At 55.5% G+C, this 24,257-nt stretch overlaps 1 protein-coding gene across 1 annotated transcript in view; it reads right to left on the bottom strand.

The window, feature by feature from the left end:
• The window catches only part of ANK1 (ankyrin 1), a 101,139-nt gene that overhangs the window by 31,797 nt on the left and 45,085 nt on the right, over positions 1 to 24,257 (bottom strand). The window contains exons 17-36 of the mRNA XM_032618509.1: positions 22,342 to 22,539; positions 19,859 to 19,957; positions 17,961 to 18,059; positions 17,643 to 17,741; positions 16,564 to 16,656; positions 16,021 to 16,093; positions 14,294 to 14,390; positions 13,015 to 13,093; positions 10,916 to 11,013; positions 10,610 to 10,834; positions 9,496 to 9,650; positions 8,974 to 9,185; positions 8,272 to 8,476; positions 7,889 to 7,985; positions 7,449 to 7,680; positions 5,635 to 5,760; positions 5,388 to 5,507; positions 4,292 to 4,370; positions 3,955 to 4,029; positions 551 to 682 (exon numbers count right to left, since the gene is read on the bottom strand). Of these exons, the coding sequence (XP_032474400.1) occupies positions 551 to 682; positions 3,955 to 4,029; positions 4,292 to 4,370; positions 5,388 to 5,507; positions 5,635 to 5,760; positions 7,449 to 7,680; positions 7,889 to 7,985; positions 8,272 to 8,476; positions 8,974 to 9,185; positions 9,496 to 9,650; positions 10,610 to 10,834; positions 10,916 to 11,013; positions 13,015 to 13,093; positions 14,294 to 14,390; positions 16,021 to 16,093; positions 16,564 to 16,656; positions 17,643 to 17,741; positions 17,961 to 18,059; positions 19,859 to 19,957; positions 22,342 to 22,539 (2,593 nt within the window). The remainder of the gene's footprint in view (positions 1 to 550; positions 683 to 3,954; positions 4,030 to 4,291; positions 4,371 to 5,387; positions 5,508 to 5,634; positions 5,761 to 7,448; positions 7,681 to 7,888; positions 7,986 to 8,271; positions 8,477 to 8,973; positions 9,186 to 9,495; positions 9,651 to 10,609; positions 10,835 to 10,915; positions 11,014 to 13,014; positions 13,094 to 14,293; positions 14,391 to 16,020; positions 16,094 to 16,563; positions 16,657 to 17,642; positions 17,742 to 17,960; positions 18,060 to 19,858; positions 19,958 to 22,341; positions 22,540 to 24,257) is intronic.

The following is a 24,257-nucleotide window of genomic DNA, read 5'->3' on the forward strand; positions in this document are numbered from 1 at the left end:
TCTGTCTTCTGGAAATCCTTGGTCCTTGCCAGTTGATTTGCCATGCAAATGTAAACACTCAATTTCCTCTTAGCGCTTTGTATTCGGGAATGGGGTGGAGGAGGGGCTGAAAAGAGTGAGACAAATCTTCCCTCCCCCGTTAGAGACAATCCTGGAAGAAGAACTCCATCCGAGGGGGGACTCCTCACTGGGCTCTGTCCCGAGGGGACAATCCTCATTTGTTTGAGAAATTCAACCGGAAGGCACACACCCTACACAGATGCCGTCTAGGGGTCCTGGTGCGCTGTGAACTCATTCTGAGGATGGGAAGAGATCACGGCCAAGATTCTCCGAAATCCCCTCCCGGCAGCCTTGCCCAGAAGACCAGGGATCCTGAGAGGTGCATGTGTGCGTGACTGTGCGTGTATGTATGTGTGAGACAGAGTGTGCAGAAGAGATTGGTTCCAAAGGCCAACACCACCCAGGGAATTTGGAGGGAGAACTACTTGGTGAGAAGAGGTCCTGGCACAGGCTTTGGGGAGAGAAGGCTCCCCAGCCCATCGGTACTGACTCTTTGCATCTTGGCCTTCACGGATGACCCAGAGGTTCAACAAGGCCACGCTCTGCTCCAGCAAGGAGTTGGGGTTCTCCACGCGGATCCTGTTGATGTCATCCACGCTGAACTGCAGCTCGCGGGCCAGCTCTGCGCACAAAGAACCAAGACCGGGTGTGAGCCCAGCCAGAGCCCAGCCCCGGCCCCCGAGCCCGCGCATGGAGTGGGGCGCCCGGCAGGGACCAGGAGATAAAGAGCAGTCTCCCTCTGGATTCGGTATTTCTTCTTCCCAAGGAATACCTAGTGAAATGCTGACACTTACACTGTTGTATCCCCAGGGAACGAGCCAGGAGGAGGCATGTGCCCAGGAGAGTAAATAGGTATTGAATGAATGAGACTGAGCCACTTATCCAAGGTCACAGGACAGGCTGCGGCCACAGCGGGAGAGGGACGGACCCACTGACTCCCTCGGTGCTGTCGGTGCTGCGCTGCATGCCACTGCCTTTCCCGGGAGAAGCAGTTATAATGGAAATGCATTACTGTGTTTACGTTTCTTCCCGGAAAGGCGGTATTCACATTTAAAATGAAAATACAATTTCCCATCTAAATGCAAGGCAATAACACAGAATGCTAGCTCTTCCCCTCCCGTGATTTTTATTGTTATTTCTCGCAGGTGCTTTAGATGAGAGAACAGCATCGGAGTCTCATTTCAAGGATGAGGAAGACTGGAGGGGAAAGTGATGGTGAGACTCAGCATATGCATGTACCCTCTCCACACACACACACACACCACACATACACACCACACGCATCACATACACACCACACGCATCACATACGCACACCCACACACAACACACAAGCCACACACACACACCACACATACACACACTCACACACCACATACACACCACACGCGTCACATACGCACACCCACACACACCACACAAGCCACACACACACCACATACACACCACACGCATCACATACGCACACCCACACACAACACACAAGCCACACACACACACACACCACACATACACTTACACACACCAAATACACACCACACGCATCACATACGCACACCCACATACAACACACAAGCCACACACACCACACACACACACACTCACACACACCACATACACACCACACGCATCACATACGCACACCCACACACAACACACAAGCCACACACACGCATCACATACGCACACCCACACAGAACACATAAGCCACACACACACCACACATACACACACACACCACACATACACACACACACCACACATACACTCACACACACCACATACACACTCACACCACATACACACCACACGCATCACATACGCACACCCACACACAACACACAAGCCACACACACACCTCACACACACCACACGCATCACATACGCACACCCACACACAACACACAAGCCACACATACACACACACATCACATACACACACCCACACACAACACACAAGCCACACACACCACACACACACCACACGCATCACATACGCACACCCACACACACACAAAGCCACACACACACACACCACACATACACACACTCACACACACCACACGCATCACATACGCACACCCACACACAACACACAAGCCACACACACACACCACACATACACACACACACACCACATACACACCACATGCATCACATACGCACACCCACAAACACACAAGCCACACACACACACCACACACACACTCACACCACATACACACCACACGCATCACATACGCACACCCACACACAACACACAAGCCACACACACACCACACATACACACACACACCACATACACACCACACACATCACATACGCACACCCACACACAACACACAAGCCACACACACCACACACACACACTCACACACACCACATACACACCACACGCATCACATACGCACACCCACACACAACACACAAGCCACACACACACCACATACACACCACACGCATCACATACGCACACCCACACACAACACACAAGCCACACACACGCATCACATATGCACACCCACACAGAACACATAAGCCACACACACACACACCACACATACACACACACACCACACATACACACACACACACCACACATACACTCACACACACCACATACACACTCACACCACATACACACCACACGCATCACATACGCACACCCACACACAACACACAAGCCACACACACACACACCACACATACACTCACACACACCACACGCATCACATACGCACACCCACACACAACACACAAGCCACACACACACACCACACATACACACACACACACCACATACACACCACACGCATCACATACGCACACCCACACACAACACACAAGCCACACACACACATACACACACACACCACATACACACCACACGCATCACATACGCACACCCACACACAACACACAAGCCACACACACACACACCACACATACACACACACACACACACCACATACACACCACACGCATCACATATGCACACCCACACACAACACACAAGCCACACACACATACACACCACACATACCACATCTCTCACACACACCACATACAAGCTACACACACAAACACACACAAAACCAAGAAGCAGCAGCAGATGTGCTTTTCGGGCTTAAAGGAGGAGCCGTCTCTGAACTTCTGTTGTGAGCTCCGCCACGCCGCCTTCCAGGAAGTTACTGCTAAGGTTTCCGAGCTTGTCTGAAGCCCTCTCTGCAGGTGGCTGAGTGAAGGGGGCCTGTTCATCCAAAACCTCACAGGAAAGTGGGGATTCAGTCACAGGGCCTGCGACTGAGTAGAACGCAGCCTGAGCTGTCACTGCCTCAGTTGAGTCAGGTCTCCCCTCGTGGTGGACGGGACTCGTGTATGACTTCAGCCACGGCCAGAGATGACAAATGAAAAACGTCCAGACTTGATCTTCTTCCCTCCCTTCCCTCAGCAACGCCAGCCTGTGGGGACGGCGGCGTGTACGGTGCCGGGAGCCCTGGGCAGGCAGTCGGGATGCACATTTTTTGTTTGCTTGTGTGTGCATCCTTGGTTTGCTGGCTTTGCAGGGCTCTGTCACTAACTCACTGCACAACTAAAGTCACCCCAGTTATCTAGGTCTCAGCCTCCCCATCTGTAAAATGGGCAGCCTGGATCCATGCTAAGGTCTCCTGTAACGTCCGAAGTTGAGTTTCTAAAAAGGAAAACCAGAGAGAAGTGGGGGAGGGAGGGAGCCCCCCTCTATTGGTAAACCATGGCGACAATCCCAGATCAGGTGCACACCGGTGGTGGGAAGAGGTTTAGAAATGCCTTCACCAGCTGGCCTTTAGCGGAGAGGAGGTGTAGAGGTAGGTGTAGACAGGCAAAGTGCTCTTCTGCCCCAATTGCCCCACTCACCGGCCCAGCTGAGGCCCAGGTGCTCTGATATAATAGCCATCTTCATGTCAGCCCGGTCTGCGCCGCTGAGGAAACCTGGGGGGAAGCATCGCATTCCATTTAGTAGCCTTGGCGGGACACAGAACCGACAGGCGTGGGCGAGGGACCTCAGAGGGTGCTCGGGGCCCACTCCGTGTCCACCCGATTGGTGGCTGAGCCTGAGAGGGTCAGTGGAGACCCCAGCCAAGGGCTGAGCCAATGGTGTCAGCTCGGAGCTCCCGTCGGGCTGAGGGGACGCTGCCTCCCTCACCGTCCCCGGGAAGGGAGTGAGCACAGAGAGTCACAGAGAGGTTGGTACCCAATGTGGACTCGCTGAGGATGCTGTATCTCAGGGCCAGCGGCGTCAGGGTCCTCCTCCGGTCATCGGCTCCACTGCCCTGCCGGAGAGAGACCAGGAAAGGGTGCTGTGGGTGCAGGCGGGGAGGACGCCCGGCCTGGCAGACGATGGGCAGCTGCACTGCCTGGAGCCTCGACACACAGGGTAGAAGTGTGGGCAGAGGGGGGGCAAGAGGGAGTCTCATGTACTTTATTATTATTATCATTAAGGATAAGCTCACATGGCCCTTATCACGTGCCAGGCCCTGATTGATGGACACAATCCCCTATGAGGTAGGTACCGTCATTCCTCCCATCTCACCGGGGAGGAGGAAACTGAGACCCAGAGGGCGGACTAACCCGCCCAAGTTAACTCAGCCAGTAAGTGGGTGGAGCTGGAGTTTGAATTTCAAAAAAAGTTTTTCTTTTTGGATTCCTTTCTGCTCAAAAGACCGGTTTTTGATGCCCAAGCCTTCGCATGCTGTGGCAAAGCACTGGGATGCTTGTTCAAGGCTGTGGGAAACCCGCCTGTGAAAGAGAAGTCGGTTCTCCCTAGTCCTCAGACAGAAAGGAGAAAACGAGCCTCGGACGTCTGGATGTGACCTTGTTTGTCTAGTTCGGCATGAAAGGCTGATGATGAAAACGACAGGACGACACCAGCAAAAGAGACCACCCCCTCCAGTGCAGTGGAGACTCAGCTGCTCCCAGGCACCAGTGATGCTTGGTGCTCACACCTCTGCTGACCTCAGAGCCCTGGGCGAGCACAGGGCTGACACCAGGCTTCCCTTCTCTGCGGGCCTGGGCAAGACAAGTAAGTAGAGGAAAAAGAGGCTCCAAAAAAGCCCTGACGCGGCTGGGACACCTTAAGCCACCGGCCACCGGCTGTCAGGCCTCGCCTTCCAATGTCCTGGAAGGGCGTCCTGGGGAGCTCGGGGCCTCAGTGTGAACACGCGCGTCACCCTCACAGCCTGATGTCTGTCCCCAAGCTTTGCGGGAAGGGCTGGGCCACAGCCCGTGTCGGGGAAGAGCCCAGGGCCTTTCTCCACCTGTTCGGCTGAGAGTCCCAGCAGGGCGCTCACCTTGGTGCAGGGTGGCATGGTGACGTTTAGGTGGCAGAGGATGTGCTGCGTGTCCTCGTACTTCATCGCCTTGCGCAGGAATGACAAGGACCCTGCTGGATCTCGACTGCTGTCCCTCACCTAGACTCGGTCACACAAAAGGGAGAGTCAGGGGCCGCCCCACTGGCCACCAAGCCCAGCTGGCTCAGAGCTCTCCGCCTCCCGGACTTCTAGACCCGGGCGAGGGGTGGGCGAGAGGAGGCCGCACCTTGACAGGAATGGCCAACCGGCTCTCCCGGAAAGACTGGAAGAGGAAACTCCGCTGCTGGGCGGCCTTCTTGATGGGCACCAGATTCCCGGAGAGCTCTGCGAAGAGGGGCATTCCTTCCAAAACCTGCAGGAAAGGGAAAGCAAATGCAGCTGGTCAGTAGCAATGCCCAGATGCCCAGTCCCGCCTGTCAGCTCCCGCCTCTGCTTCCCCACGACCCCCCACTGGGTGTTTCGGAAAGGTTATGGTGGATGTTTCCTTACTTTAAAGGAGTTTATAATAAGCAGAACTCTTCATATATCCCTGCGTGGTTGATCAGCGTTGCTATCAGAATACTCTAGAATTCCACTAGGAAATCATAATATGGCTTCCGAAAAACATTCATCTCTTTGAACACCATCCAACAATATTTACTTTATATGAGTGCCAGAAGGACCATGTTGTGGTTTAATCTCACCCATAATATAATGATCCCTACGGTGTATATAATGCTTTCAACTGAGAAGTTATCGTGAACCCATTTGACAGTGGAGGAAACCGAGGCCCAAGGAGACTGGTTAGTGCCCCAAACAGCATTAGAGGCAGGTCCCAGCCCTGTGGTCCTTCTTCCGGGCCCTCAGAGCCCCCAGAAGGCTCAGCACAGCCTCTGAGGCCAGATCTTCAGAAAGGTCCTGCTCTGTCACACATCTTAACCTAAGTGAGGACCCTGGGACGGGTAACAGGTTCAAACCTAGTCCCCGTTCTTTACTGCTCCCCCATCTGCCCAGTCCCTCCCCTGCTTCCTCATCTGGGTGCTGCCAAACCCCCGGCGTGGCAGGGAAAGTGGCTCTGCGGTCAGACTCCTGGGACAAATCCTTTCTCTGCCATTTACTCAGCTGTGTGACCTTGGGCAAGTTGCTTAACCTCCCTCAGTCTCGGTTTCCTCATCTGTAAACGGGGGATAACAAAAGGACACACAGTTATGAGAATCAGGGGAGATGACGCCACTCAAGCACTTTTTGCTTTTGGGCCACACGGTGCGGCACGTGGGATCTTAGTTACCCGACCAGGGATTGAACCCGTGCCCCCTGCAGTGGAAGTGCGGAGTCTTAACCAGGGGATGGCCAGGGAAGTCCCACTCAAGCACTTTTAAAAGTACCTGGGGTGTAAGAACTTGAATAAATGTCAGCTCCTAGCACCACAAATCACTGGGCTGACAGCCTGTTCTCTCCTTGACCCACATGGTGTCCCTCGGCTCTGGGGAAGCTTCCCGCTGATGCTTTTTAAAGGGACATGGCCCAGGAGCCCCTCTGCAGAGGCCGCCCTCCTGACAGCCCTGGGTCCCAAAGGCACCGGCTGCCTGCGAGGCGGGAGCCCAGGGGGCCCAGGCCCTACCTCTGTGTCCCTGCTCCGGGCCACGAGGCGGGAGCCCAGGGGGGCCAGGCCCTACCTCTGTGTCCCTGCTCCGGGCCACGAGGCGGGAGCCCAGGGGGGCCAGGCCCTACCTCTGTGTCCCTGCTCCGGGCCACGAGGCGGGAGCCCAGGGGGGCCAGGCCCTACCTCTGTGTCCCTGCTCCGGGCCACGAGGCGGGAGCCCAGGGGGGCCAGGCCCTACCTCTGTGTCCCTGTTCCGGGCCACGAGGCGGGAGCCCAGGGGGGCCAGGCCCTACCTCTGTGTCCCTGCTCCGGGCCACGAGGCGGGAGCCCAGGGGGGCCAGGCCCTACCTCTGTGTCCCTGCTCCGGGCCACGAGGCGGGAGCCCAGGGGGGCCAGGCCCTACCTCTGTGTCCCTGCTCCGGGCCACGAGGCGGGAGCCCAGGGGGGCCAGGCCCTACCTCTATGTCCCTGCTCCGGGCCACCTCCACGAAGTTCTCGTGCTGCTCCAGCGTCTTGTCCACCCTGTCATCCGTCGTCATGCAGTAGCAGCGCAGTCGCCCTTCTCGGGGGTCGTTCATCTTGGCGAAAATGACAAACTTGGCCATGTAGGGCACCGCGGTGAGCTCCTTGTACAGCAGGGTGGCGAAGTTCACAGCTTCAGCCGTCCGAGGGCAGTCCGACAGCCAGAACCTGAAAAGGGGGCAGCCGTGAGCCTGTCCCTAAATGCCTGAGGGGGAGCGTCTCCCCCATCCAATGGCCTGTAACCCGAGTGGTGGCCTCTGACAGCCCCGGTGGTGGGGTGGGCAGGTGACGGCCTAAGCATGGCCACCCATGGGGATGGCGCTGCCCCCTCACGCAGGGCCCGGGGACCCGTGGCACCGGGCAGGCGGGGTGTCACCTGGCAGAGACGTTGGTGGTGAAGGTGGCGCACTCATTGGCGTACATAAGCTTGGTGGTCCCCGTGATGTCTTCCCACTGGGCCTGGTCTGTCCCTCCTGTGACAGCAGTAGAAAGGGCTTGGGGGACCGTCTCCAGAGGCCAACGTGGGACGTGCACACCTGGCTGTGGCCCCGAGAGCACACCTACCCCTCCGCCCCTCCCTTCGGAGCAGCCCTCCTCTGGGGTTAGAGGGCTCTTCGGGGACAAGGCAGCTCTACTCGGACACAGCTGCTCGTCCCTCCGAGGAGCCCATCACTCCCTAGCTGTGTCCTCCCGTCTCCCCAGGTGTCGGTGGAAGGAGCTGCTGCCCAGAAGGCAGGGCGGGGCGGGGGCACCGCTCACCAATGACGCTGCAGAGCAGCCGCAGGCTGGTGGTGTCTCCCTCCCCGCTGTCCCGAGGGTTATCTGTCCAGGAGGGAGGGAGTGGGACGCGAAGCCCGATGGGGCGGTGGAACTTGCGGCGCCTCGGCTCCACGGTGACAATGGGGCTGAAGGTGGCCTGGTTGCCCAGGAGTTTGGTGACCAGCTCATCGGGTACAGGCTGGGCCTGTGAAGTGCCGAGGGGGTACACTCAGCCCCGGAGCAGCAGAGGGGCTCATGGACGGAGGAAGAGAGCAGCTGTCTGGGCAGGTGCGAAGGCTCCCGGGGCGGGGGGCGGGGGGGGGGGTCCCGCTCCTGCTGACGGCCAGCCCGGCTCTCCTCTCTGAGCCCCCATCCCCATTTCCTTGCTGCTCCCCACTCCCGGGGGCCTTGCTCTGCATCAGGCACCTCTCCAGGAAGCCAAGTGGCTTCCCCTCACGCTAAGCCTGTGGTTTAACACGTTATCTGGGGTTTTCTGCAAGTTACCAGGGCGACTGCCCTATCTCACCCACCCAACTTTCTTCTGAGCTTCAAGGTCAGGGCTCTAATGGGACTTTTCAGGCCCTAGACCAATGGGTGGAGATGTCCTGGGGAGGAGGGTCATCTCTGAGCGCCCTGACGCCTTCCATCCCTGAACCCGGTCCAGGTGATGGGGCCCCAGCAGGTAAGGAGAGGCTGTGTCACCTGCAGGGCCAGCTTCACTTTCTTGGTGACAGCATTTTCTGGGAAGGTGGCCTGCACCAGGGGGACGAGTGTGCTTTTCAGGGAGCCCCCCTCGGGGCCGATGGTGTCGTAGTCCTGGTAGAGCCTTGACATAATCACGAAGTACAAGGGGAAGTCGGTGGTAACGATGCGGCAGACCCTCTTCTTCTCCAGCTCCTCCAGGCTCCCCAGCTCTGCAGCCACAGGCCCGTGCGCACCCGTCACCATGGTGGCTTCCCAGGGCCCCTGATCCCCACTCTGGCGGCCCTCCCCAGGCCCCGGCAGGGGCAGGAGGCTGGGCCACCTGGAAGGAGAAAGGTCCTGGCCCAGGGGGTCCTGCATAGGACACCAGGCTGCAGGGGCCCGGGCGCCGGAGCTGGGCCACGTCTAGCCTCTCAGGGGGTCCCACACTCCGGGAGACCCCGAGAGCCCACCCCAAAGTGCAACCCCAAACCCCGTCCTCCAGGAGGAGGGCCGTGCTCCGGATCCCTGGGGCTCGCGCACCTTCGTCCATCCCGTTGAGGATCTGATCCAGGTAGCTTTCTCCGTAGCGGTTCTTGTGTTCCTTCCACACGGAGCCGTTTTCACTCCGCAGCACCACAAGCTCGCGGTCCCCACGGCCTTGGGAGGCGAAGTGGGGGACCTCCACGATGACAGGGCTGGGGGGACAGGGGACAGTGGAGAGGGGCCCGGACGCAGGTGTGCATGCCATGTGGGCGGCAGCCATGGGCTCAGTAGGGAAGAGTAGCCGGGTCCTGCCTGGAAAGAGGCTGTCCCGTCTGCAGCCTGGTCCTCACAGACGGACAGACCTGCCTCAGGTTCCAGAGAACCCCCACCCCCGGACCCTCTAGCTACCCACCAGGCCTCAACCTGAGTTCACAGGGGGCTCTCCTGCCATGGCCACACAGCCGAGGCTCAGCAGAATAAAGCTGCCCCTGGACCTGACCCCGAGGGCCCGCCTGACATCCTAGATGGGGGACCCAGCCCCTCTGAGCCTCAGCTTCCTCCTGTGTCAGTGTGTGAAAGGACATTTCCTTGGGAGGATGGCTTTGAGGACTACATGTGAAGGGGAAGTCAACATGAAAGCGTTTTACAGCTGCTTTACAATCGGTGGATGAAAGCTTGGCAGCGGGGACAGGCTGTGGACGGAGACGGGAGGGCAGGGCCTCCTGGGCAAGACCTGTTCCAACACAGAGCCCGTGGCGCCTGAGGGATGCAGAGCTCCAAGGAGAAGCCCTTCTGCTGCGGGAAAGGTGAGGAGGGAGGCTCTGAAACCATCAGTCCTGTCCTTGGGGGCCATGCTGCAGGGCCGCCTTCTAGGAAGACCGTTTCAGAGCTTAAATAATCAAACCCTGGGGGCCCCGAAAGGGGCCATCTTCATCCCCCCTCTAGTGTCATACAGGCGCTGAGGGCATTAAGTTCCCCCTGGGGAACAGACTCCTATGTGTACCTAGAACAGGCCGTGGAAGGAACACATGGACCCCTGGCTTTGACCGGTCAGGACACAGAGAGCACGGGTGCGGGCTGCAGGCCTGCCTCCCCTCTGCCCGGGCTGGGCTGGGGCTGGGTGGTCGCAGCGCAGCAGGGACAGGTCGGGGGCATGGGAGTGACCTCTCACCTCAGGAATTGAACTCCTGTGGGGCCCAGGGCGATGACCCTGCTGGCCAGGCCCTCCTCCTCGGCCAGCGGGGGCGGCGTGGGCAGCTTCTGGGGCTTCACCAGGCGGCAGGTGATGCGAGTGGGTGCTGCGCACGTCCGGGGCGGGACCACCACCCTCAGGCCGTTGTGCCTGCTGCCCCGCATGGAGCCCCCGCGGGCGTCCACCATGAAGCTCACCAGGAACCTAGGGCACAGCGGGTCCGTGTTGGCTTCTCCTGGGTGGGCGAGCAGGGCCAGAGCTGCCAGCCCCTCCCAGGCCACTTACCCTGTGTGCACAGGGCTGGCCACCGGGCTGATGTTGTCTGAGGTCTCTGTGGCCGGGCTGCTGGGGATCAGTGAGTCTTCATCATACTCCTTAGATGCCTGCAGAGGGGAGAAAGGCCAGCTGTCCTATCACCCCCGGGCCACGGCTGATGGTCTCGGCCAAGGTCGGGGAGGCTCAGCCGTGAACCAAGGGGCCCAGGGTAGGAGGCGCTCCCCACTCCCTACCAACCCATTGGGACAGAGCTCACCCGGAGTCTAAAAGGAAGCACGGGCTTCCTCATACCGACACGGACGGCCTCTCCTTGGCTCGGGACCCTGGGCCAGAGCTTTGGACGATGGAGCGAGTCCTCCGTCCCATCTGGCCTCGGTCTCAGCTCCTACACCACGTGCGCTCCTGACCTGCCCGCGTCCTCCAGTTCGTCCCCACCGCTCCGCCCCTGACGCGAACCCTCCGCTCTACGCAGCTCGGTTTCACACTAGAGCTGGCGTTGCTTCCCCCACACCGTCGCCTACGAGCTGTTCGGCTCTGGGCAAGCCACGTGTCCTGGGGCATCGAGGGGCACGAGGGAAACAGACCCTCGTCCCGGGGGTTTTCCCTATTCCTCATCTGCAAATGGGACAGCCCCTTCCTCGCAGTGACGTTGTGACTTGGGGACCACGGGGCTGCCTCGCCCCAGGCCTCGTACGTGGTGAGGACTCACGAAGCCAGCAGGTCCCCTCCAGGTTTCTTCTCAACTCTGCCCTCGCTCTCGCTTCCCCGTCGGTCCAGACACCCACGTCCCTCTCCTTCGCTGGACGCCCCTGTTCATTTTTCGCCTCTCGCCTCCTGTGTGAAGCCTTCCCCTTGACTCTGATCTGGAAGGGCTCCCGCCACACAGCTGGGCCCTGCGGTAGTCACCCTCCCTGCATTCTGAGCCCCTCCCCAGCTGGACCGTCTCCTCCCACATCCTCCCACCCCACACGGGGCACAGCGGGACGCCAGGAGACTCGGGTTCATGCCTCGGCTTCATGACTTAGGCAAGGACTCAGGGCACGGTTGGCCAGGGAACAGCAAGACCCGGGTCCGCTCGGAACTTCTCACTGTCGTCTTCAGCGGCCCCTGGGGAACGTGCCACAGCAGCCCCAGGGCCACGTTTGACCGGGTCTCCCAAATGCCACCCGGGGCGTGACACCAACGTCACACCACTATGATGTGCCCGAGGGTGGAACGGCGGATTGGACGGCGTCACAGCCGCCTCCGCCTGGTGCCACTTTCGGGTCGAGGGGACGCGCGTGCCTTCAGCGGCAGGGGAAGAGACCAGCCTCATCTGGAAAACGGACAAGCCCGGCTCGGTGATCGGGCCTCAGGGTGGCCAGTCCCAACCTTCAAACACCACACTGCTTTCTTTTTACCCTAGAAAACCCCTTTGCCCAGGTGAATAAGTGCCAAATGGCCTAAAATTAAACCAAGAGGAATTACATTGTTTTAAACCATCCCACCGATCTTGGAGACAAATTCAGGTGGCATCCAGGGAAGCCACAAAATAGGGTATTGTAATCAGTAACAGCCCACGCCGGGAACAGCTCTCCTTGACGTCCTCTTTCCATCTGTATTGGTATTTTAAGCACCCGGTAATCCCTTGAGGAAGGTGAGGCAGAAACTGTCCCCTTTTTTTATGGACGTGAAAGAAAAAAAGTTCAGAGTTCCAGAGTCGCCCGCAGCTTCACAGAAGAGCAGATGCAGCCTCAGGCTCCCTCTCTGGCGCCGGGACCCTTGGCCCCAACAGGTGCATAAGGCGTGTGCTCAGGGGCTGTGGCCCCGAGAACATGGGCATCAGAGCCAAAACTTCTGGAGTCAGTTCTCAGCCCCACTGAGACCAGCGTGAGGGTGTCCCACGCGCCCTTGGGCTCTCGGAGACCCAGATCATCAATAGCTAGGATAAGAGCACTGACAGCACAAGTGCCACCAAGAACACGTGGAATCTGGGACCTGCGGGGCTTGGTAAACGCTGCCAGCTTTCAGCTATGAGTTCCTATTGTCCTGCAGGTCGTCTCAAAACAATCACTGTCCAGGGGACCTGCTCCCTGCCGAGGCGAAGTAAGAGAAAGGATGCTTCTTACCTGCTCTGGCTCTTCAGATCTGATCACCACTGTCTCGGGTGTGACGCAAGGAATCCGAGGGATGGCTGGGGATTCCACCCTGTGTGCCGAGAACATTGGGACATCAAGGGATGATCCTTATGAGTAGGCCCCCTCTCCCATGGAAGGCCTTAGTGAAACACTTCTGTACCCCCAGGATCACCTATCCGATCGGACCGCTCGCCACCACTTGAACCCCACTGGCACATGTGGTACACCCTGGCCTTCACACACTGACCAGCCTCCTCCCTCTGCCCCCATGCCTGTCCCCAGAGCCTGACTGTCCTGGCTGAGCGAAGGACCTGCCTCCTCCAGGAAGTCTTCCTGCATGCACCACCCCTGTTCTGCAGCCTTCGACCCCTTGGTGAGGGAACCCTCGCTCTGGCCATTACATCTTATTCTGCGCCACGATCTGTCCACTGGGTGTGTGTTTTGATTCTACCAATATATCTGTAGGTTCTCCATGGTCAGGGTCCGAGTCTCAAGTTTCTTTCTAAACGAAGTTCAGTAAATACTAATCATAGTTTTCCTTCTCCTTGGTCCATTGCCCTATTTTGTATAAGCCCTGGGACCAAGCTGGCACACGTCTGTCTTTTCAGAAAATACCAAGGGCTCAGTGTCTCTAGAAAGTTGTCGCTTTTAGATTCATCCACAAAGTCCCCGGGTGTGGCGATGCACCCACATCGCAATAGCTCACAGCATCTCAGGGAGGAATGAGAAACACCGGCAGACACAAACCCTCCGTGGGTCTTCCCTAATGGACAGGCCGACGGAGGGACGTGGCCGGCCTCTGAGGCCAGCTTGGCAAAAGTTCCTTTCTTTTTTTTATTATTTAAATTCTTTTAATTGAATGAAAGCTTTTAAAAATTCTGTAGTGCTTTGCAATTTTCAAAAGTTTCCCACACATGATTTCATATAATCCCACAATGACACACACCCCCTTTTTTGGCAATGGTTTCTAATCGCAATCTCCCTTGGTGGATTTTTTCTGGTGAGAAGCTGAGTGTGTGAGAGGGGGAGGGGTATGGAGACTGAGCGAGGAGAGAAAGAACAGTGGTGGGCAGGGACCCCTGAGAGGGTGGCTTGCGGTAGGAGAGACCTCTGCGCCTGTCTGGCACCCCTGGTGCAGGGCTAGCTCATCCTAAGGTGCTGGACCAGCACTCCGTCCGGGCTCGGCCTTCCTGGAACCTTCCAGCTCTGGAATCTTCCTACTCAGTCCCCGGGGTGGACCTTGACCTGCCCCGGCGTGAGCATTACTTACACTTGGTCCAGCTTCGGCACAAAATCCAGCAGCTCTTTCTCTTCATCTATATCCCTGGAATCCTGCTTCTCAGCCTTGAAGCCAACAAGTTCTTCCCCTGAAACCGCACAAGTTTAAGTGAGTGACAGGACGGAGATTCCCTCTTTCTTTTTCAAAAGAAAAGAGGGAATCTGCTGCTCTTCTCAACGCTCACCCCCGAGGAGTGGGGGAAGGTCTCAGATGCTCCAGGAGGACCATAGCAACATCTTCAACCAGCCCTGACCCTGTTCCTCCAGCCCTGGTACCCGGAGTGGGGCAGCCAGCCCCTGATATCTTAGTCTGCACCAGGCTTTGGAGAAGAAAACAGTTCCCTCAAAAAAAAAGAACTTTTTTTGCCTGACAAGTTCCACTTCAAAACAGCCCTTGTGGCGTGTGCAGTGACACCAAAGAAAGAGGTGCTTCTGTTCTTTTCCACACCACACGCGACAGAAGAATAAACGACTGTGGAACCAAACCCATCCATTTTGAGAGGCTCTAGGAACTTTAATAACCATGGCGGCTGAACCCTCATTATTTCCTAAGCGCATCACCAGGAGGTTCAAAGTCTGTCTGCAAACCAGACTGCCTCTTTGTTTCTCTCGCCTCCTTGAACTGGAGTTGGAGCCCTGGACCTTGCAGGGTCCCTTACTGCCCCTCAGCAGTGTGTGTCCTGGCGTTGTGATCTGGAGCCGACAGGATGGAATCACAGCAGCTCATGCAGTTATGATCACAGACACAGTGGCATGGGCACAGACACAGACATGGACAGGTTGGAGCCGCCCGCCAGGGCAGGGATTTACGGATGGAAATTTCCTGTTTTAGTCAAGCTCTGATTGTTATGAAAACCAGGGATGGATTAGTGAGATCTTGGATTGCTTAGAGTGAAATGCACTTGTGAGAATGGACCACAGGGAACAGAAAGTGTTTCATACCCATTATAGTTATATGAGCAGTTCCTGGAAAGCAAAGAAGAGCCAAGTTTAAGGATGGATAGGATTGAAGTCACTTAAATTAAGAGGCATATCATCAAAGGGGATACAGGAGAGCTTTCATCGCCTAGTTGACAAAACTACATGACCCCTGGTTTACTGATATGCAAGGGGCCAGAGAGAAATCTGACCCAGCCCCACCCTTTTTTTTATCACGATCTTTCTCTTCCAAGTTAAGTGGGAAGACAGGCTTGCCTGGGGCAGGAAAAATGCCATAAGTACCGGTGGCCACAGAAGTTGAAACTATAGTCATTTCATAATGACTGACTGTCGACCCAGCGGGTGGTTAGAAGAGCAGCTTATGAAAAGCAATTCTTCCAGATTTTAAATGAAACAAGCTTTGTTCAAAGCACAAGGAACACACCAAGTGGAATTTTATGACAGTTCCTTACAGCTCTGAGAGTTGACTGAGTTGAATCACAGTCCTTGTATGATATAGGCAGACACACACGTATTTGTGAAACTTTGTGGGATTTTATATTTTAATGCCTGCGATGTAGATTTCCTTCTTCTAAAATCACATTAAAGGGGTCTTTTGGATAATGGACAGCATCTTTAGAGCGTGGTTCTGTCCAGCTCCGACTAGGTCGGCAGAGGTGGGCATGCTGTCAGGTGCCCCGGGGCGGCAGCAGGGGGTCCCCCCCACCCGGAGTGTTCAGAGCCCCGACCACCCCTTTCAGCCTGACTTGACCCGGACGCGGTGTTGATCCCAGCCTGTACCTTCATCTTCAGAGACGTCCAGGATCTCATCCACCGTCTCGGGGAAGCTCATCCGGTGCTTGTCGCTGACCAACTAAAAGGAGAAAAAGCAAAGACTTCAACCCAAACACAGCAGTGGGCCCTTTCACCCATTCAGCAGTTACCTGGTTATGAGTGTGGAGACAGGAAGGAGACGGCAAAGGATGTTTGTCCCAAATGAAGAAAATGGCAGCTAAGAGGGTCTCTGGGGTCTGGCAGGAACCGCAGAGGGATGAACGGAACCCCAGCTTCCCGGCGCCTGGTACCTGCCCCCAGTCCCATCCAGGGCTGCCCGCTCCGGTCTGGTGGCGGCCCCTACTCCTCCGGCCGCTAGGTGGCAGTAAAGACCCGCCTGATGAAGGAGGAGGCCCGCCCCCCCGTGCCCCGTCCCCAATTCTTTTGGCTCTGAGCTTCCCGCGGGAATCCTAGGACACCTAGGCTCCCTTTCCCGGGGTACCCCAAGGGGCGCCCTGCGGCCAGGCTGTGTGTGTCCGGGGTAGGGGTGCAGGGGAGGAGCAGACGTACCGCGACACTGGTTTCATCGGTGACAACCTTGAGCACGTCTGTTACAGAAATGTAGCCCAAGCGCTTGGCTATGGCCAGAGGTGTGGTTCCATTCTGGGGAGAACAGTAGAGGGAGGGCGAGGTCAGACCGAGCTCACGCCCCAATCGTTCATACCCAGAGCAAGACCCCTGCACACGCGTGGGCCCAGATGTGTGTCGCCGACGCCCGCAGCGACGCTGCAGGGTGAGAGGAGGCCACGGTGCGCGAGCCTTGAATGGGAGCAGGGGAGATCTTACCACCAAAGTCAAGGGTGGCCAAGAGGAGAGCCAGAGGGAAGGTCAGGGTCAGGGGGGCACCAGATGCAGTTGTAGGAATAGGAGGGCACCGGGCAGTACTGCCCATGGCTCCCAAGGCTGGTTCTTTGGGTGTCAGTTACTGAGCATTCAAATAGTCAAAGTAATCCACATACTTCAGTGAACTCTTCTCAGGCCAATCAGAAATCACGAGTCACCAGAAACAGGGGAGGGGCCTATTTCTACTCTGATTTTAAAAGGCAGAGCTAAGTGACACTAAACGGATACTGAGGCTTTCTCTTCTTCTAAGTTCTCTGGTCCCAGGGTGTGCCCCGCTCCGATTCAGCCCCATCCACAGTTACACGGTTTCAGCAACCGCACCTACAATCAAAGGCCTGCATGCTTGCTGAGCTGGAAGCGGCCGCGGCGATAACCTAGTAAAGCTGACAATCGCGTTATCCAGGGCAGGAAGTTCACCCTGAACTGTGACCACGGACATGGCTGAAGACCCCGAGGCCCCCAAACCTCACACACCACTCAAGACATTTGGCTTTGTTCACTCCCACAGATTTCAGAAAGGGTTTTGACAATATTTTAAAAAACATAAAAAGGGGGAGGGGAAACAGTGCTACCAGGATAACCTTCTGTCTTCCAGAAGGAGGAACTAATCCCAACAGCCCACGCCCTGGGGAGCCCCAGGCCCCAGACGCACAGGAGGATGACCCGAGCTTCCCTGGTGAAGGGATATCGCATGGGGCTGCCCGTGAGAGCAGGTCTCTGAAATCAGGAACCGGGCGGGTACTTACCGAGCTGACCTCGTTTGGGGAAGCACCATTCTTGAGAAGCAGTGTCACGATGTCTGTATGGCCTTGTTGAGCTGCCTGGTGCAGGGGACTGTATCCGAGCTGTAAAGCAGGCAGACGTTTGGCAGGATGAGCTAGCTACGAGAGAAAGCACTGCCCACCTGCCACAGAGCGAGTGCGTCTTCTGTGTGCACCGTAGAAAGGCATTTTCCCCATTTCCTCCTCCAGCGTCAAAGCTGAAAGTTGTGGTGGGGCCCCAAGTGCGCCCGGAGTGACCCTGGCTGCATCTGAACTTGGCACTGCTCTCAGGCATCCCAGTACCTTAGTCTTGGCATTGACGTCCGCCTGGTGCTGTAGCAGGAACTTCACCAGCCTGATATTCCCATAATGGCTCGCCACGTGGAGTGGAGTGTAACCCATCTGGAAAGCAAGAGAGGAGACAGGGTGACCAGCAAGGCTTCGGGGGACACCACGAGCCATTCTGAGCTGGACGGGAATGAAAGTCTCACGACAGCGGTGACTGAAAGAGAGGATGGACGAGGAGGCCCTTTGCAAGGTCGGCAGTGGGGCACCACGGGCCTGGGAGGGACAGGGCTCGGTGTCAGTCAAGTGCAGTGTGAGATGACTAGGAGAGACCCAAGTGGAGAGGTTAAGTAGGTGACTGGAAACCCGACACTGAGCCCGGGGAAGAGGGCAAGGCAAGGAGGCACCTGAGGGGAGTTGAAAGTCTTGGAGGTGAGAGAGGTCCCCCAGGATAAGTGTGGAGAGAAAAAGTGGGGCCCATGGACTGAGGCAGTACTTACAGGGAGGTCAGAAAAGAGGACGGGGAGGGAGCAGCAAAGAGGAGGGAGGAAAGCCAGGAGAGGCCCGTGTTACAGAAGCCAAAAAGGGTCACCCCCAGAAGGAGGGAGCCGCCAGCAGACCCCGGGGGGGTAGCAGACTCAGACGAGCACAGACAGCAGTGCAGAGATCACTGCCGACCCAGACAAGACCTGCCTTGCACACCTATTTCCACTAGAAAGCTGAAATCCCACTGAAAACCTCCCCAAAAAGCTGTCTAGGTTACAGAGTTGTACCGTAATGGAACTTATAGGAACTGGCCATGGCTAGATATCGGTGGCTTTGGGCATTTATTCATTTGACTTTTGTCTGCAGAGGAGGTAATTGTCAAGAAAGCCATTCTGCTGACTATTTTAATGCTCCCTCCAAACGCCAACAAGCCAAGGCTCTCTGGGCTCCTAAGTGTCCCTGGGGAGCCCGGTCCCAGAGATGATCTGGACCCAGACTCTGCAGGCTGGACCTGGAGTGATGGGATGGCTTTGGGACCCCCAAGTTCTAACCCACAACATAAGATCTCTCAGGGCAGGACCCCAAAAGACTAAACCAGGCCCACAAAAGAAGCCTCAAAGATCCAGAACATTCTTGAGTTTAAAGCAGGTTCCTTTTGAAGCTATAGGCAGCTGGGGATAAAATATGTCCCTGGATTTTTCTCAGGGAGGCTTCAACGTCACACTGCTGCCCGATGTGCTTGAGGAACACTGGAAGGGGCTGGAGCTACAGGGGCGTCACTCTGTCCCTTCCTTTGAATACAGTTGCCTTTTGGTGAAAAGGAACAAAATGCCACTTGTTCCAGGAAGCCTCTTCCTTCCACCAAATGGAAACACCCTCTCCTCCCTCTGTGCTCCATGGGTTCACGAGAAGCCCCCTTGCACCACATATCACACCGGCTGTCCCTTCCTGCCTCTTATGTCATCTGCAGATGCCTTGAGGCTCACTGCACTGTGCGCTGGGCACTGGGTCATCCTCCACCCAACCCCCACCCCCGGAGCTCCCTGCACACACAGAGGCTCAAAGAATGCTGACCTGCTTTAAGCCAAATGCCGGAGTAGAAGGGGCGGAATTTTCCAGCGCATCCTGACATTTTGATACCTTGCTCATGTAAGACAGGGCTTGGAATCATGATTAAACTTCTTTTCACTACAGAGGATCAAAGGTCTAGCCAACTTTTTAGACTCCCCACTGGAAAGTGAGCCCATTGGCATGGGGTCCTCAAACTCCACTGCCGCCCCTAGGAAGTGGCAGACAGGAATGGGCCACTGGGTCCTCGGGGTATCAAGTATCCTCAGATGGACCAGTGACGGAGGCCGGAGTGGGGAGGCCTGTGGGTGCAGGGGGAAGAGGGGAGTCCCCGTGGACAGAGTGCCGGCTGCTGGCCTTACCCGGGTGGTGGCATCCACCGTGACACCATGTTTGATCAGCACGTCTGCCACTTGAACGTGACCTTCTTGTGCGACCAGATGAAGGGGAGTGAGTCCACTCTGGAAAGGAAAAGCAGTTCATCAGCTTGGAGCCAGGAAAGAATTCCAGGCGACACTGAAAGAGCACTGAGGTTTGCGAGTCGAACTTGGCTTTGCACGCTCCAACCAGTTGTTTGACCTTAGACAAGCTCTTCTAGCCCCGCCCCCCCCATCCTTAACTAAAATATGAGGTGGTTAGACTGAATCAGAGGTCAGCAACAGTTTCTGTTAAGGGCCAGATGGTCAATATTTTAGGCTTGTGTCTCTCTTGCAACTACCCAGCTCCGTCAGTTATAGTGAGAAAGCAGCTATGCCAACACGTAAATGAATGGGCATGACTGGGTTCCAATAAAACTTTATTTGTACAAACAAGTGGTGGGCCAGATTTGGACCCCAGGCCGTAGTTTGCTGATCTCTGAACTATGTGAACTTTATGATCCTTTCCAGTGGTAACATTTCCTATTTCCATGACTCGAGATGAGCTTCAAAGCCTTGGTTTGCTTATCGAGAAAATCGGGATTATAACTGACGAATCTCAAGGGCAAAGGAGGGCTCACTTGAGAAAACAGACGAAAATGCATTGTAAACCACGACGTGACATTTAAACGCAGCCTGTGATCAGCACATCCCAGCCAGTAAACAGGGTGGAGGATCCTGCTGGGACCGAAACCCCCAGATTCTTGGAGTTTTCATCACAGCTTTCTCACGAGGATGGTGATGCTTCAGCGATCTTGACTGACACGTGCGCATTCACGCAAAAATGCCAGGAAAGGCTTCCCTCCCCCGGAGCCCGCTCAATACACCTTACTAACCGTGGGGCAAACAGGGCTGCAGCTCCTCTGTCATCGGAGCCAGTGGGCAGGGCCTGCCCCCTCTCCAGAGACTCCACTCGCCCTCCCCTGCCGTCTGCGCTTCCCCCCAGGCTGATGGGAGGCCCAGTGGTGCGCCTGCCTAGCTGAAGCCTGCGCAGGCAGGTGGGGCTGCCCACATAAGAACAGGTCCTGGGTCGGTCACAAGCGTCCGGGTGCCTTGCCTGATCCTTGGGATAACACAGTAACCTGACTGGTGAGTGTGGATGTGGATGAGTGGGGATGTCTCAGGGCAGGGCACCCCCATTCTCCTCCTGGCTCATTTAAATGGCACCAGCAAGGAACCAAGAGTCCTGTCCAACATAATGGTCCTGCCCTAACAGTTCCCTCCTGGGGGTCACCTGTCCAAAGCTGTCCAGATAGAGCCAATGGATCCACACGCTTTTAAGAAATCTTAGGTTACCCTCAAAATGCTTGCCTTTCTGAAACTGTATTATGTTCATTTGTCGTCTAAAGAAGTGACTCTTCATATCGTATGATTCCATTTGTACGAAAGGTCCAGAACAGGCAAATTCATAGTGACAGAGAGTAGATTAGTTGCCAGGGGATTGGGGTTTGAGGGAAATGGGCTGTGGCTGCTAATGGGTCTGAGACTTCCTTTGGGGGTGATGGAAAAGTTCTACAGTTAGACAGTGGTGGCGTTTGTCCAATTCTGCAAATATACCAAAAAAACCACCGAACAGTACAGTTCAAAAGAGCGAATTTTATGGTATGTGAATTATATTTCAATAAAATTGGTGTTTAACAAAAGAAGTGACTCTTAGTCTTTCTTGGGTCATGCGTTCTTTTGAGAAGCTGACGAAAACCATGAGGGTGTCCCCTGGGAAACAGCTCCCACGCCCATCCTCCCACATGCCAGGTACACCACATAGAGGGTTTCCTGCTCACACGTCAACAGTCCCTGGACTGAGACTCCATTGAAGGGACAGGTTGGCACTGAAAACAATATCTTCCTCACAGAAAAAGAATATTTAGTCCCAGCTTACTTAGTACATTCCTGAATGTAGACACTGGCCTATACTTGGGAAAGCATGCAATGGATTTCAGTAGCGATCTTTTTGTAGATTCTTGAGTCAACCTCTCTAGAAAGGACCAGCCAAAGCTTTGGCATCAGGTAGGCTGGGGGTCCTGCAATCTTGGAATAAGCAACCTTTCTGAACTTGTTTATTCATTTACAAAATGGAGATAAAACCTACACAGGGGGACTTCCCTGGTGGTCCAGTGGTTAGGAATCCACCTTCCAGTGCAGGGGACGCGGGTTTGAGCCCTGGTTGGGGATCTAAGATCCCACATGTCACGGGGCAACTAAAGCCCGCGAGCCGCAACTACTGAGCCCATGCGCCACAACTAGAGAGAAGCCCACACACTGCAACGAACACACACACACACACACACACGCACGTGCGCGTGTGCGTGCGCATCACCTGATTCAGAACCGGGGCACACAGCAGGTGCTTGATCCTGAGATGCAGTGTGTCGTCAGCTGACCCCCCAATGTGATTGAGTCTGTAGGGATATTTGCAGACACGTGTTTACCTTGTTGCCCAGGTTGCCGTTGGCCTGTTTGGAGAGCAGGAGAGCCACCATGTCCGCGTGACCCTCCTGGGCCGCCAGGTGGAGGGGTGTCACGCCTTGCATGGACTCTGCGTTCGCCGAGCCCCCGTACTGCAGCAGGTTGTGGGCCACCTCCATCTGGTTCTGCTTGGCAGCGATGTGCAGAGGGGTGTAGCCGTTCTGAAACAGAAGGGGCCACCAGAGCCTGGTTACAGGAGTGCTGAGTTGACAAGCTTAGCACATGCCTTATGTTTTAGATCCTCTGAGGAGGGGCCAGGAGGCCTGGTTCAGGGCTGGTGTCACCTGGGAGGGCCGTTTCAGTAAACAAACCAACCAACCGAGTCCATTTGGTTTGGAGAGGCTCCCAGAGCCAGCAAATGCCCTACCCGTTCTCTCCATCTATCTTCTGTGCACAAGGTGCTCTGTCCCCAACAGATGCTAGGATTCAGCCAGGCAGCAGGCCTATAGAACACCCAGCAAGCTAGGCACACAAGTAAATGAAAGGCTTCCATGCCCTCTTTCCTACAGTAAGAAACATGCCCCCCAAAGCCAGTTCATAGAGGAAAAGGAACAGAGCCCTTCTCTCCTCGTGATGTTGGGCCAAGAGCTCCCCCTGGGCCTGGTGGCTTCAGGCAGGTGGTGTTAAGAGTACATGTCCCCAGCAAGGGACCTGGGGCTGTGGAGTCAGTCCTTGGTCCACTTTAACCGGCCATGTGACTAGGGGCAAGATGGTCAACTAGACTTCCTTTCGTATTTTTTAAGCCATTGTAAGAGGACAGTAACATCTACCTTGTTCTTAAAGTTGTTGAATGGATCACATATGATAATATATGTGAAGGTGCTTTCCAAAATTGAGATATAAAATTAATAAAACCTTTGTATGGTTTTGCAGTGCCCTGGTTCACAAATCTGTTAAGTCCGTTATGAGATGAGGAGATTGGTCCCACAGTAAATCAGCTACGTCACTGTGCACTCTCTATGCAGCTGGCTTTCCTTTCCCCTTTGTCTTGGGAGGAAGACTTTCTCAATGAAGGAAGCAGTGCATGGGAGCAAACTCCATACCCCACTGCAGGCAGCCTACTTTGATTATCACTGTTGGAAACCACTTCCACCTACATTACCCTTTTTGAGCTTCACTGCAACCCACGTACAGCAAGTAAGACAGGCATTTTTATTACTACCCTGCTTTCTGGATAAAGAAGCCAGTTCTCGGAGAGGTTAAACACCTTTTCTAGTGTCACATAGTAAGTGAAACAACAGAGAACCCAAGTCTGGTCTTGTGACTCCAGATTCCAGGTTCTTTCAACTGGAGCAAGATTCCACTTGGAATCTCCGTAAAATGCAGATTCTGACTCAGACGGTATAGGGAGGCCCTGGACTCTGCATTTCCAACAAGCATATAGGTAAGGCTGATGTTGTCGGCCACAAAGCATTCAGGGCTAAGGGGGATGCCAGGCCTGAGGACCCCTGTGCCGGACCCAGGAGTTTCCAAGCATATGCCCACCCAGTCCCAGAGCAGATGGCATAAGGCATATGGTCTCCTGCCACGGCCAGCATCCTTCTGGCCATCCCACAGAACTGAATCTCCTTTGCCAGCCACTGCCTTATTGTGGAAACCAACATTTCTGATTCTGCCAGGATCCACTGATCAGGGAAAAGAAACAGAAAAAAAGGGGCCGACCAATACAGTAAAATCCCAGTTTAAAGCACTGGGGGACAGGGTGAGATCCGTCTGTCTGCAAAGTAGATTTTGGGGAAAGGAAAGTTGTCATCTACCCAAAGAATGAATTGAATAATAAAAATCATTCTCTCTGAGTAATTATGTAAGATGATTCATCCTACTGTTCCTCCTTTTAAATTTGATTATGTTATGAGAAAACATTAAATTCTTTGTAGGT

The sequence above is a fragment of the Phocoena sinus genome, chromosome 21 (assembly GCF_008692025.1).
Source record: "Phocoena sinus isolate mPhoSin1 chromosome 21, mPhoSin1.pri, whole genome shotgun sequence".
Classification (NCBI taxonomy): Eukaryota; Metazoa; Chordata; class Mammalia; order Artiodactyla; family Phocoenidae; genus Phocoena; species Phocoena sinus.